At 49.5% G+C, this 12475-nt stretch overlaps 1 protein-coding gene across 2 annotated transcripts in view; it reads left to right on the top strand.

Moving 5' to 3' along the window:
- The window catches only part of ROR2 (ROR family WNT receptor 2), a 231806-nt gene extending 225654 nt beyond the window's left edge, over nt 1-6152 (top strand). For both annotated transcript variants that reach the window (XM_019713868.3, XM_074330190.2), the window contains 2 exons: nt 1808-2010; nt 3691-6152. In XM_019713868.3, coding sequence (XP_019569427.3) covers nt 1808-2010; nt 3691-5136 — 1649 coding nt within the window. In that variant the 3' untranslated portion in view covers nt 5137-6152. The remainder of the gene's footprint in view (nt 1-1807; nt 2011-3690) is intronic.
- Nucleotides 6153-12475: the final 6323 nt, after the last annotated feature.

Here is a 12475-nt window from a genome sequence, read left to right as displayed (position 1 = left end):
ACCTGGCAGTTGCAGGAATCTTACTTTGCAGAAATATTTGTACTTACAGGGGACAAATGCAAGGATATTTATTGCAGAATCACTTTTAATAGCTAAATAAGAAACAGACTAAGTTTTTCCCAGTAGGGGATTGGATGATACCATGGAACTGTATGCCGCTGCCAAGGAATGCCTAGAGCTGTCTGTCCTGCACATAACGTCCGAGACACATTACTCTGCCACAAAACCAGGAGCAGGGAAATACAGACGATATGATTCTATTTAAACTTCTGTTTTTAAAAAAACAAAAAAAAACATGAAAGTGCTGCTTCTGTATGCCAAAATAGTTGAATGTTGGTTCTTTCATGTTCAACTTAAAATACACGTAAAAAATCAGGTGAACACCAACTTATTAACAATGGCATAGCTTTTGGCAAAATGGGCTGTTAGGAATATTGACTGTTCTATAATACCACAATTATAAGTAAGCATGTGTTCTGTTGGTTATTTTAAAATGCAATGGTAAAATAAATGGTTGTTCAAGTGTTTGGATGGTGCTCACACCTCTGATCTTGGCCTGAGGGGCATGGATTCTCCCCTGACCCCTAATAATGAAAGATAACAGTTTCCACTGCCCCCAAGGCTTCTAGAACATCTGCCTCCAGGTACGGCCAGAAGAGTTTTGTGTTTGCTTTTATTTTTACTTTACTTTTACTTTATTTTATTTATTTAATTTCATTTTATATATGTATGTGTATGTGTGTGTGTGTATATATATATATATATATATATATATATTTTTTTTTTTTTTTTTTTTAATTTTAGATGCTGGGAGGCCATACTGGGTTTGGGACTATGCTTTCTTTACGAAGGTGGTGATATTGTTCATTTTTAGAAGTCTCTTTCAGAGACTACATTGACCAGAAATCACTTGTCTGCTTTCAGATGGAGAGCTCATTACCCACTAGTCATAGGGGCACTCAAGTCCCGTGTAATTATTCACAAGGTTAAGGAGAAAACTGCTAGAGGGGTGGGAAAGTGGCGCTTTCTGGAAGAGGCGTCTGCCTCCTTGCCAGGGGAACCCCCCCCAGCTCTCCTTCCAGATGTCAGCACAGCGGCCTGGTGTGGGGAGTGCTCGCTGCATTTCACGTATGTCCTGTCGGGGGAGACAAAGCACACTCTTCACTGTGAGAAAAGGGAGGAGAAGCCTGGAAGCCTCAGGCTGTGTCTTACCATCCTTCTTGCAGAATTCTCCTGCCCCTGCTGTATTGGGTCAAATTCATCGGCTGCCAGTGCTCTTTTAAATCAAATGCGATTTTAATCATTCTCCTAAAAGAATATGTTGTTATACAAAAATGTAAATAATCCTGAAATATTGAATGAAGGAAAAGGTCATTTCTAATCCCAGAATCAATGTTTCCTCACGGAGGACAAGGGTCAAACATGTTTCATCAAATTTTTGTAAAGATGAAGTCAGGCAGAGCCCCTTTTTCCTTTTTCCAGTGGTGTTCAACCGTTAGGAAGAAGAGCAGTGCTGCTAATGACACTAGAAGACCTCTAGAGTTCATTTGTCAGTTGTGCTCTATATCCTGGTTTGTTCCCATGGGGGCAGTTCTGGGTTGGTCTCACAGATTTATCACAGGATGTGCATTTTTCGGTACATTATCTTTTTATAATGTTCAGTGTGTAATTTTGTCCCTTTGTGCAACTGACCTATTATTTGCTTGTACTTAAATATTGTAGTTGGAGGTGGGAGTGGGCTGGTAGAGAACTTGGAGTTGAGAGGGGGGTGTTTTCTGAAAACTCACGGAAGCCTGGCTGTTCACAGGTCCCCAAGACGGCAGCAGGATGGGGATTCTGTACATCTTGGTTCCGAGCATCGCCATCCCCCTGGTCATCGCCTGCCTTTTCTTCTTGGTCTGCATGTGCCGGAATAAGCAGAAGGCTTCAGCCTCCACGCCCCCACGCCGGCAGCTGATGGCGTCCCCCAGCCAGGATGTGGAGATGCCCCTCATCAGCCAACACAAGCAGGTCTCCCAGCTTACGTGTTTCTGGGCGGCGCCTCGGGGCTTACCCTCTGCCTGCCACGTTAGCCTTCTTAATTTACTTGAAGCGCAACACAGAACTCTTAAACAGTCTTTCATTTTGCTGTTTCTTCTCTGAAACATGTCAGCACATTTGTGTCCTAGGAAATAAATGGTAGGCGTGTTTGGAATCCGCTGTCCCAGTCAGCAGGTTTGTCGTCTGCCAAGACGACCCCTGCCCCCCATCACTGGGCCGTCCTGTCTGCAATGCTTCAGCTGTCCCCACAGGGGACACCAGGAAAAGGGCTCAGGTCGCCCCCACCACTTGAGGCACTTTTAAGGGACTAGGGCCTGTGTTATGCTCAGCTTGGGGTTGGGTTGGTTTTACTTTATTTTGTTTTTCAGGGAAGGATAAAGCAACTATCTTGTAGAGGAAGTAGGGGGCAGGCCACCCCTGCCCTAGGAGTTGTCAGGATGGTGAGAACACATTGAAATGCAGCACGGGGAAAGTCTGTCACAACCACTCAGCCTAAATGAAAGGACATTCACATTACTTACAAGCTTTAGGGGGAAAGTCATTCCCTTGTGGGCTTCGAAGGGGGAGAGTGGACTCCTTCAGCTCTGTCACCAGGAGTCACTCAGTATTTGGGGGCTGGAGGGTGGATGGCAAGGAGGACACAGATTCCCCTGCGGTCAGGGAAGCTCCAAGAAGGATGGGGGCCAGACGCACAGAAGGGACGAGAACTGTGAAAGCAGAGAGGTACAAGGTTTACATCGATTTCACCCACATGGTGCTTTGTCAAGATGCATCTAATTAAGGATCTAACCAAGTATATGTGCCGTGGCAGGCGTTGTACACCTGAAACTAACATAAAAATGATATTGAATGTCAATTGTCATTTAAAATATATATACATAGTCACGGGATGTAAAGTACAGCATAGGGAATATAGTCAATGGTATTGCGATAGCTATGTACTCATACAATGTCAGAGGGGTAGTAGATTTGGGGGAGTTATCACTCTGTGAGGTGTGTAAATGTCTAATCGTTATGTTTTGTACACCTGAAACTAACAATTAAAAGATAATCTAATCAAGATGCGGCTGCAAGACAGACTCACTGAGGAGCCACTGGAGAACAGCTGGCCTGGGCTCTAAAAATGACAAATTGTGGGGCACACACTTTGGGGTTCGAGAGAAATAGGCATGGGTCTGGCTGTGCTGAGCAATGGTGGCTGAACCTCCTAGGGTGGGCACATATCGGGCAGGAAAGTCCCTGGGTGGGGGGACCCAGGTGGGAGAGTGCAGGTGTGACTCTGGGACAGCTGGAGCTCAGCTTGGCTGGGTCTGTGTGTGTGTGAATAGGCGTGTGTGCACACACACACACACACACACACACACACACACTGCAATGGTGTGTCAGCTGTACTTGGGGGGACATAGTTTACAGCCTGGCTGGGACACATGGAAGGTTGCAGGCGGCCTCTATGTGTCAGGGTGTGTTTAAGAGCAGAAAGCAGGTGTGTGGGCAGGCTCAGCCAGGACCAGGCCGGACAGCAGGTCCTCTGCAAGGCCGTGCTGGCAGGCAGCTCCAGAGCCAGCCCCTCCAGAGCCCCGCCAGCGTCCCTGTGCTTCCTTCCCCAGTCTCAGTGGCAGAAATGTTTCATTAGGGCTTTTTTCTTGGCAGGCCAAACTCAAGGAGATCAGCTTGTCCGCGGTGAGGTTCATGGAGGAGCTTGGGGAGGACCGCTTTGGGAAGGTCTACAAAGGCCACCTGTTCGGCCCAGCGCCTGGGGAAACGACCCAAGCGGTGGCCATCAAAACGCTGAAGGACAAAGCAGAGGGGCCACTCCGGGAGGAATTCCGGCATGAGGCCATGCTGCGTGCTCGGCTGCAGCACCCCAATATTGTCTGCCTGCTGGGCGTGGTGACCAAGGACCAGCCTCTCAGCATGATCTTCAGCTACTGCTCGCACGGGGACCTCCACGAGTTCCTGGTCATGCGCTCCCCGCACTCAGACGTGGGCAGCACGGACGACGACCGCACGGTGAAGTCTGCGCTGGAGCCGCCAGACTTCGTACACGTGGTGGCGCAGATCGCATCGGGCATGGAGTACCTGTCCAGCCACCACGTGGTCCACAAGGACCTGGCCACCCGCAACGTGCTCGTGTACGACAAGCTGAGCGTGAAGATCTCAGACTTGGGGTTGTTCCGCGAAGTGTACTCCGCCGACTACTACAAGCTGATGGGGAGCGCGCTGCTGCCCATCCGCTGGATGTCCCCCGAGGCCATCATGTACGGCAAGTTCTCAGTGGACTCGGACATCTGGTCCTACGGCGTGGTCCTGTGGGAGGTCTTCAGCTACGGCCTGCAGCCCTACTGTGGGCACTCCAACCAGGACGTGGTGGAGATGGTGCGCAGCCGCCAGGTGCTGCCCTGCCCCGACGACTGCCCCGCCTGGGTGTACGCACTCATGATCGAGTGCTGGAACGAGTTCCCCAGCCGGCGGCCCCGCTTCAAGGACATCCACGGCAGGCTCCGCGCCTGGGGCAACCTGTCCGCCTACAACAGCTCAGCGCAGACCTCAGGCGCCAGCAATGCCACGCAGACCAGCTCCCTGAGCACCAGCCCGGTCAGCAACGTCAGCAACGCCCGCTACGGGGGCCCCAAGCCCAAGGCCCAGCCCTTCCCACAGCCACAGTTCATCCCCATCAAGGGCCAGATCCGGCCCCTGGTGCCCCCTCCACAGCTCTACATCCCTGTCAACGGCTACCAGCCTGTGCCGGCCTACGGGGCCTACCTGCCCAACTTTTACCCGGTCCAGATCCCGGTGCAGATGGCCCCGCAGCAGGTGCCTGCCCAGATGGTCCCCAAGCCCGGCTCCCACCACAGCGGGAGCGGTTCCACTAGCACGGGCTATGTCACCACCGCACCCTCCAACACGTCCGTGGCCGACAGGGCAGCCCTGCTCTCCGAGGGCACCGAGGACACGCAGAACACCCCCGAGGACGTGGCCCAGAGCCCGGTGCAGGAAGCGGAGGAAGAGGAAGATGGTTCTGTCCCAGAGACCGAGCTGCTGGGGGACAACGACACTCTGCAGATGGACGAGGCTGAGGTCCAGCTGGAGGCCTGAGAGGTGCGGGGCCACAGGGCAGTCACGGGAGACTGCAGCCACCTTGAGACGTGAGCCCCAGGCACCCGTGAGCTGTTCTGCAGCCTCACCCCATGAAATCCCTCTCCTCCGCCATCCTCTCCAACACAGAGCTGCTGCCGCCGCCGCCCTTTGATGGGAGGAGGGTCTTCTAGCCGGTGGCGCCGGACGCACAGTGACCCCCAACATCGCCCCATGTCCCCAGAAGAGGATGGGTATAATAATAAGCAGTGCCTGTGCTTTGAAGAAAAATAGGTGGCATCCTCCCTCCATGTGGCATTTGGATCCAATATTGCAGAACTTTGGGACTACAGGCTTGCGCAAGGCAGCGAGGTGGGACTTGGGCTTCCCCATTCCCAGCGGCTGGTGTTGGCTGCGGATGGAGGAGCTGCTGTCCTCTCCGCTGCCCCCTGCCGGTCTTGATTTCCCTTCAGCTACCAAAGATGAGCCGGAGCAGGACTCTGCCGCCGGCCTGCCAGCGTCTGCTGAGACAGGGGCTTCTGAAACCCGAGTCCCATTTTAAAACAAAATGTGCCTTAGAAGAAACCGACACGATTTTGTATTTTTGTGAAATGATTTTAATTCTCTTGCATGTGTATGTTGCCCACTTTTCTGGAATTCAAGGGAAAAGTGTATCTTGGGTTTGGAATGTTAACAAAGGAAGCAATATTGTATAGAGCACACAGTATTGTCTGTTTTCTTAGAATCATGTACAGGCCTTAAATGTAATTTATATGGTTTTTGTATGTCATTTTCATTGAAGTATTTTGAACTTAAACTAATGACTTAGTAATTTAACTGTTTACCTTACCCACCTGGGATGCCACCTGATTGTATTTTGGTTGCTTGTGTTTGTACTGATGTAAGTGAGGTCCGTTCATTTCACCGCTCCTGTGAGAGAAGGCCCACGGGCACACTGCGTCGGGCACACGGGACAACTCCCGCCTGTAACTCCCACCCCTGGTGTATCCAATAAAGCAAAACAGTGTTTGCTCGGCTCTCTGCAGGTTGTGAGGGTGTCATGCAGCAGGGGGTGCGGGGCGAGCGAGGCACCAGTTGGAGACGATGCAGGCTGAACCCTTGCAGCCTGAGGTGCTTATCAAGGATGGCGACTTTGTAGGAATGTGGGTGTACATTGGTAGATAAATGATGGAAACAAGTTCCACTGCTTTCTCTGTTAAGGACTGGGGGAGTGAACTAATTGTTGATGATGTGAAGTTGGTCTTTGGTTTTCAACCTCTCCCACTTGAGGCTCCAAGAAAGTCCCCTGACATTTTTAGACCTGAAGCCTGGTACTTCCCAAGGTACCTGAGCAGTGCTGGCGGGTGAGGCCATGAGGGGGAATGGGCCTCCTTCACCACCTGCCCAGGGCTGCCTGCACCCCCTGCCCCATCAGCAGTGCGGCCAGCTGAGCCAGAGGACACCTGGGCCAGGGTCACGTGGGCTGGGAGGGGGTCAGTGGCTCCTGGGCTTCCAGTCCGGGAATGGGCACTAACAGCCACAACTTCGGTGAGGCCTGACCGAGCTTCTGCCAGCCAGCCAGCCGAGGCCCCTGCTGTCCCATCCTGGCCCTGCCCCCTACTCGACCTGGAGGCAGCTGTGGTTGCTGCAGTGGGTCCACAACCCTGGGGCCAGGCCAGGTGAGGTTCAGTACGAATTTGTTTCACAAGCGTGGGCTGTGGTTCTTTAACCAGCAGAGCCTCCTTCAGGGCTTGTTACAGAAAACAGCAGTGCTTTCCCTGCTCCCAGGCAGGACTGCTGGGGCCACAAAGGTTCATTTCTAACAAGTGCCCAGAGGGTGCGGAGGCTGGCAGTGGGGACCCGCGGAGAGCCACTGAGCAACAGAACCGGTGTACAGCACCTCGGGCCCTCCTGAACAGGTCTATCCCGTACACCCCTCGCCCACTGCTTTGCTTAGCAGAATGCTGCTCACGGGAGAGCCACACACACACACACAGAGATACGAAATAAAGTGTCTTAAGCGCAGCCTAAATCCAAGACGGACTCTCTGCTGGGCGGAAGGAAGTGACGTCACGTGGCTAAGGGCTGGAGCCCCCCCCTCCCGACATGGAAAGGGCTCAGGGTTGAATGGAGCTACTTCTCATTTCCTGACCTGAAAGAGGAACTTAATTTTATCTCTATTGTGGTACACCTGATGGTTTAACTGTTCAGTTGAGACCTGAGAGTGAAAAATGGGAAATAACCCTTCTGGCGCTCCCCCAGCACAGTATGGGAAGCCGGCCCCACTGCCTTCGCAGTCGCCCTGCGCCTGACGGCAGAGCCAGCAGCAGAGATTCTGCAGAAACGCGTAGGGAGGGTGTTTGGGCGAAGTGGGGGAAGGTTTAAATTCGGGGGATATTTTTTTGGCTAAATATAGCATTTGTTACCACTCATTCTAATTGTAAAATCTCGATGCATCTTTAGGGAGATTATTGAACTTTTAAAAGTGATGCAGTTGAACAAAAGTAACTGAGTTGGGATGTTCCAGAACAATTAGATTTAGAGCGAACTTGGATTATTCAGATAAATGTCTCGTCCCATCCACCCAGCTGCATGCTTGTCCCTGTTCACCCCACAAGAGGGAGACTTCCACAGCTACTGAGTAACTCATTTAACTGCAATGACTTCAACCAAGGTCTAACAACCCGCACAGACCTCGGAAACCTTCTATTTTCTGATAACACTCGTTGAAACAGTCTTTTGGAGAATGGCTAACTTTTCTGTACTAATTTTAGGGTGTTGGACTAAATACTACAGTGTAGGACAGCTTCCCACTAAATCAGGAAAAACCTCTTGGTTCTCTCAACAGGGAAACACTATTTAAATATGCTTACCTTGGGTTTAGTTCAGCCTCCCATTCAGTGTTGGCAGCTATTTGGGGACTGATTTTGCAACTATGTTTGAGAGGAATCTTATGCAGACATTGGTTCTATGTGAGTTTCTTACAGGGACATTTAAAATCTTTTTTGAGATGAACTTTTAAGAAGAAGGTTGTGTCAAGGTAGATTGACTTCAGAACACTATCTCGTAACCTGGCCATGGCGAGCCAATGACTTCCCAAGGTCAGTCCTGCTCCCCCCTCGCCCACTTTTTTCTCCCTCAGTCCCCATGGTAGCAGAGACTAAGCATTTCCTGGCCTGGCACTTAGTGAGTCCCCAGTAATGGACTGTTAAAAGCGTAGCGCTTTGTTTAGTCCGAAAAGCCCTGGGTTTAGGCTGCACAGAGGACAGGTTCACAGGTTAAGACAATAACACTTTCACAGTATTATTGTATTTCATTGTTTCATTCATGTAGTTATTGAACAGCGAGTCCATTCCTGTAGTTCAAAGACACAGTGGGAAGTCCCCGTCCCAGCCCTCTGCTCAGTTTTCCTGAGCTCCCCCTCCAAGTACAGCTACTGACTTCTCGTAGGTCTTACCAGTTTATTAGTGCAATGTAAGTAAATACACCTATACATTCTTAGATTCCAGTTTTTAGGTAAGTACTGACCTCTACAAACTGTTTCCTGCCTTGCTGGTTTCGTGTAATTGGGTATCGGGATCTTTGCCTGTCAGTGGGCGGGAGCTTGTCTGCAGGAGGATTCCTGGTGCTGGCCCAGCTGGTGAGGGCACAAGTTGTAAGGTGGCAGGTAGCGCCGCAGTGCCTCCCCACGGGGCTCTGCCTTGTGCACTGCTACCAGCGATGTCTCAAAGTGCCACTTTCCCTGAGACCCCAGCCCTGGAGTGCTGTGCAGGCGTAGGTGAGGAGAAAGCTAGTGCATGGAGCGGAGTGGGGGAACTCTTGTCTCAGCTCCAATGCATGCTTTTTAAAAGACAGGAAGAGTTATTCAATTTTAGTTACTCAGTACTTTTGAACTCAGTACTCTTTTTTCACTAATTTGTCCTGTTCTCTCTCTTTCCCAGTCCCAAGTACTGAGAGTTCAATTAAAAATGCTGCCCAGAGGCAGAGAGATGTGTTTAAAACCACCCCTTGGGTGTCGGAAGGCGTTGGGGGGTGTACATAGCTCCCAGAAGAGGGACAGGACCAAATGACTGCTTCCTTGGAACTCCAGAGGCTACTGCAACACCCTCACCCCAGGATGGACATTGCAACAACCTGGCTCGGGGGAATGACCCTGTGCCCACCGGGGACCAAAGTTCAGATGAGCTGTGGTACCTGCTTGAGTCTTCTGTAGTATCAGTGGAAGGAGGGAAGGGAGAGGGTGTCCAGACAGGAAAAACTGAAGTCAGAGGCGGCAAGGCAATCCGGCCCTTCCCTGTGTCAGCTCTGTGTCAGACATTCTTGTTTTTCTCTAAAGAACTGGACAGTGAGGGTACACCGCATTTCACAGCGCTGTCTATTCATTCCCAACGCTCTGTCTCTAAGGCATTTTTCTGTATTTCAGTATCTGTTTCATATGGCTTTTATTTTCCAGGGTTTAAACAATCATCTTATTGTTACTTTTTTAAATTGCATTTTATGCTTTGTCTCCTCACCGTGAGTTCTTTACTGAAAAATTGCACTAAAGCCACCTCTTTGGGGGAAAGTCAGTATAAACTAATAAGAATGTGGAACCATAGAATTTTGTTAAGAAAACTCACCATCACTTTAAGATACACAAAATAATTCAAATTCGGCTCTAGGAGCCAAGGAAAGGACTGAAGAGACTGATGTACAAATTACCTGAAAAAATGGTTTTAGTGTAAAGGAAGCATCCTCCTACCAGGTTTCCATTCCCCATTTGCTTGACAGATTCTCCTTAAATAATTCAAAGGCGCACTTCAGCCACGGAACTAAGTTACACATTCGTCAGCGTCAGGATGACGTTAACAGGCTGCATTCCAACCTGTAGATAGACAACCTTGAGGGAGGGCAACGAGCCACATCTGGCCGTTACTTCGTTTCTCGTCTCTTCCCTGCGGTAGGTACCCTCTCACTTCTCACCAGGGAACCCCCCAGCATTTTGTAGCAGGAGTTCATTCTGGGTCCCAGGGAAGCACTTCCCTCTCCGTCAGGTGGAGATCTAGGGCTCACTTAGTCCCCACCGGTTACCTTAAGGAACACGGACCCACCACTTTTTTTTAAATAGCATTTAATTGTGCTACAATTTGCGTCCAGAAAATTTACCCATTTTAAGTGTACAATTCAGTGACTTATAGTAATTTTGCACTGTGTGCAGCCTTCACCCCAATCTAATTTTAGAACTTTGCGTCACCTCTCAAAGATCCCTTATGCTTGTCAGCTCCCGGCAATCTGCTCTGTTTTCTGTCTCAATGAATTGGCCTTTTCTGGACTTTTCACATAAGTGGAATTTTTACAATATGTAGCATTTTGCTTCTGGCTTCTTTCACCCGGCAGAATGTTTTTTGAGGTTCATCTATGTTGTAGCACCTATGAAGTTTATTTTATTTCCGAGTAGTAATCCATTGTATGGATAGACCACATTTTATCCATTCATCTGTCAATGGACATTTGGATTTATCCAGTTTTGGACTATTAAAATAATGGTGCTATGAACATTTCATATGTTCATTATAGAGATATGTTTTCATTTCTCACATTACTAAGAGTGGAAATTCTGGGTCATAAGGTAAATCACTGATCTTTTAAAGAAACTTCCAAACTATTTTCCAGGGGCTGCTCCGTTTTACCTCCCCACCAGCAATGAATGACGGCTCCAGGCTCTCCCCATCCTCACCAGCATTTATCTGTTTGTTTTGTTTTAGAGCCATCCCTTTTGAGAATATCAAAAGAAAACGTTACTTTAATGAAAGGATTGAGGTTGCAGGCAAGTTCTGTGAATTGTTAATAGTCCTCACCAAATACCCTTTACTTATTTGTTCATACAGCCTTTCAGCAAATATTTCTTGAACGGTACTGTTCACTGGATTCAGTGGTGAACAAGATAAGAAACATTCCCAGTTTCTCAAGAGGAAGGCTATTCAAGAAGATACATTGTAACAACAGGCTAAGTCTTCCTAGGGCAGCGGTATTTGCTCTGTGATGATGCCTGGGCTAGAGCCCTATTGTGGCAACTGAAAAAGATCACACCGGTATCATTAGATCAGAACCTTGTGTTCGCAAGTGACAAAGGACGCAACTTTCATGGGCACACTGCGGGGTAGGGGGTGGGCTGGTCTCCACTGTCTTCTAGAGCTTGTGACTACAGGTGTCTGGAGTCTTTCCTGGGCCGAGAGTTCTGCCTCCTGTGGAGTTCCCAGCCTTTCCTGGGTCTCAGAACAAGGTTGAGGAGGCCCTACCCTGGAGCCCAGGACCTCTGCCAGGGCCTGCCTGTGAACGTGTGTGTGTGTGTGTGTGGGGAATCACATGTTCATTTTCACTAACCTCTAACCGAAATGGAGCATTTCCTCTTATTACAAATGTAGGGGAAAACCCCAAAGATGTGTTCATTGTCTGGTAGCTGGTTGCCAGTACAAATCGGTACAAATCGGTTCTCTTCGTGCCATGTTGTGATTGTGGCAGAAGCCTTAAAGTTTTGTTTTCTCGCCACCACTCCAGGAGCTCCCCAATTATCAAGCCTGCTGTAAAGTCTTGTTGCTGACTTAATACAGAAACACATATGTCATTTAAAAATATATATTTTGATAATTTCAATATAGATGTTTTCTTTTTAAGTTGAGTGTTTTATTTCTGCATTAAAACTATATTCCGAGAAGATCTGAGTGTGCAGGGGTCCATCGGTGGTGCAGAAAAGACTAGGAGACCTTCTTTACAGCTTCTCTGCGGAGACCACAGTGCGCAGCCCAGTGGCCTGCTCGTCCAGGATGCAGTCCTTCCCTCCTTGTCTGCCTGCACGCCGCCCACACACCGGCCCCAACACCTGTGCCCCGGGGCCCGCCTTTCCCACCCACAGCTCAGCTCCTCCAGCTGCCTTGGTCTAGGGAGATGGAGCGGTGCTGGGACACCAACCTCCTTCCTACTTTCTCTTTCTGTTTCAAAAGGACACGACAACGCCGAGAAGCAGGACCGTCTCCCTTACTGAACAGGAGCAAAAACCGGTTCTGTTTTTTCAAAGTAAATACCAATATTGTTGGTTTTCCACATCTACTGTGCGCCCAGGACAGATGTTCTCTCTGTGCCCCAACGCCCCACCATGTCCCTGGCGGGGGTGAGGGGATGGGGAGGAGGGGTCAGAGGAGACTGGGGCTCCTCGAGATCCATCTGCAAGGCCAGTGGCTCACTACGGAAAGGGACGCTTTCTGGTTTGGTTTGGTTTGGTTTTTTCCAGGTAAATGTTCTTCAAGTCTCAGTTATTACCCAGTAAGGGTAAATTTCCAGTTAGTTAAAATAGCTTTCAGTATGGATTTCATGAGCATGAGAT

This window comes from Rhinolophus sinicus, chromosome 16 (assembly GCF_057876585.1).
Source record: "Rhinolophus sinicus isolate RSI-liver-muscle chromosome 16, RSI-T2T, whole genome shotgun sequence".
NCBI lineage: Eukaryota > Metazoa > Chordata > Mammalia > Chiroptera > Rhinolophidae > Rhinolophus > Rhinolophus sinicus.
The sequence above is the reverse complement of the archived record's forward strand: the minus strand, read 5'-3'. Positions and strand labels throughout refer to the sequence as shown.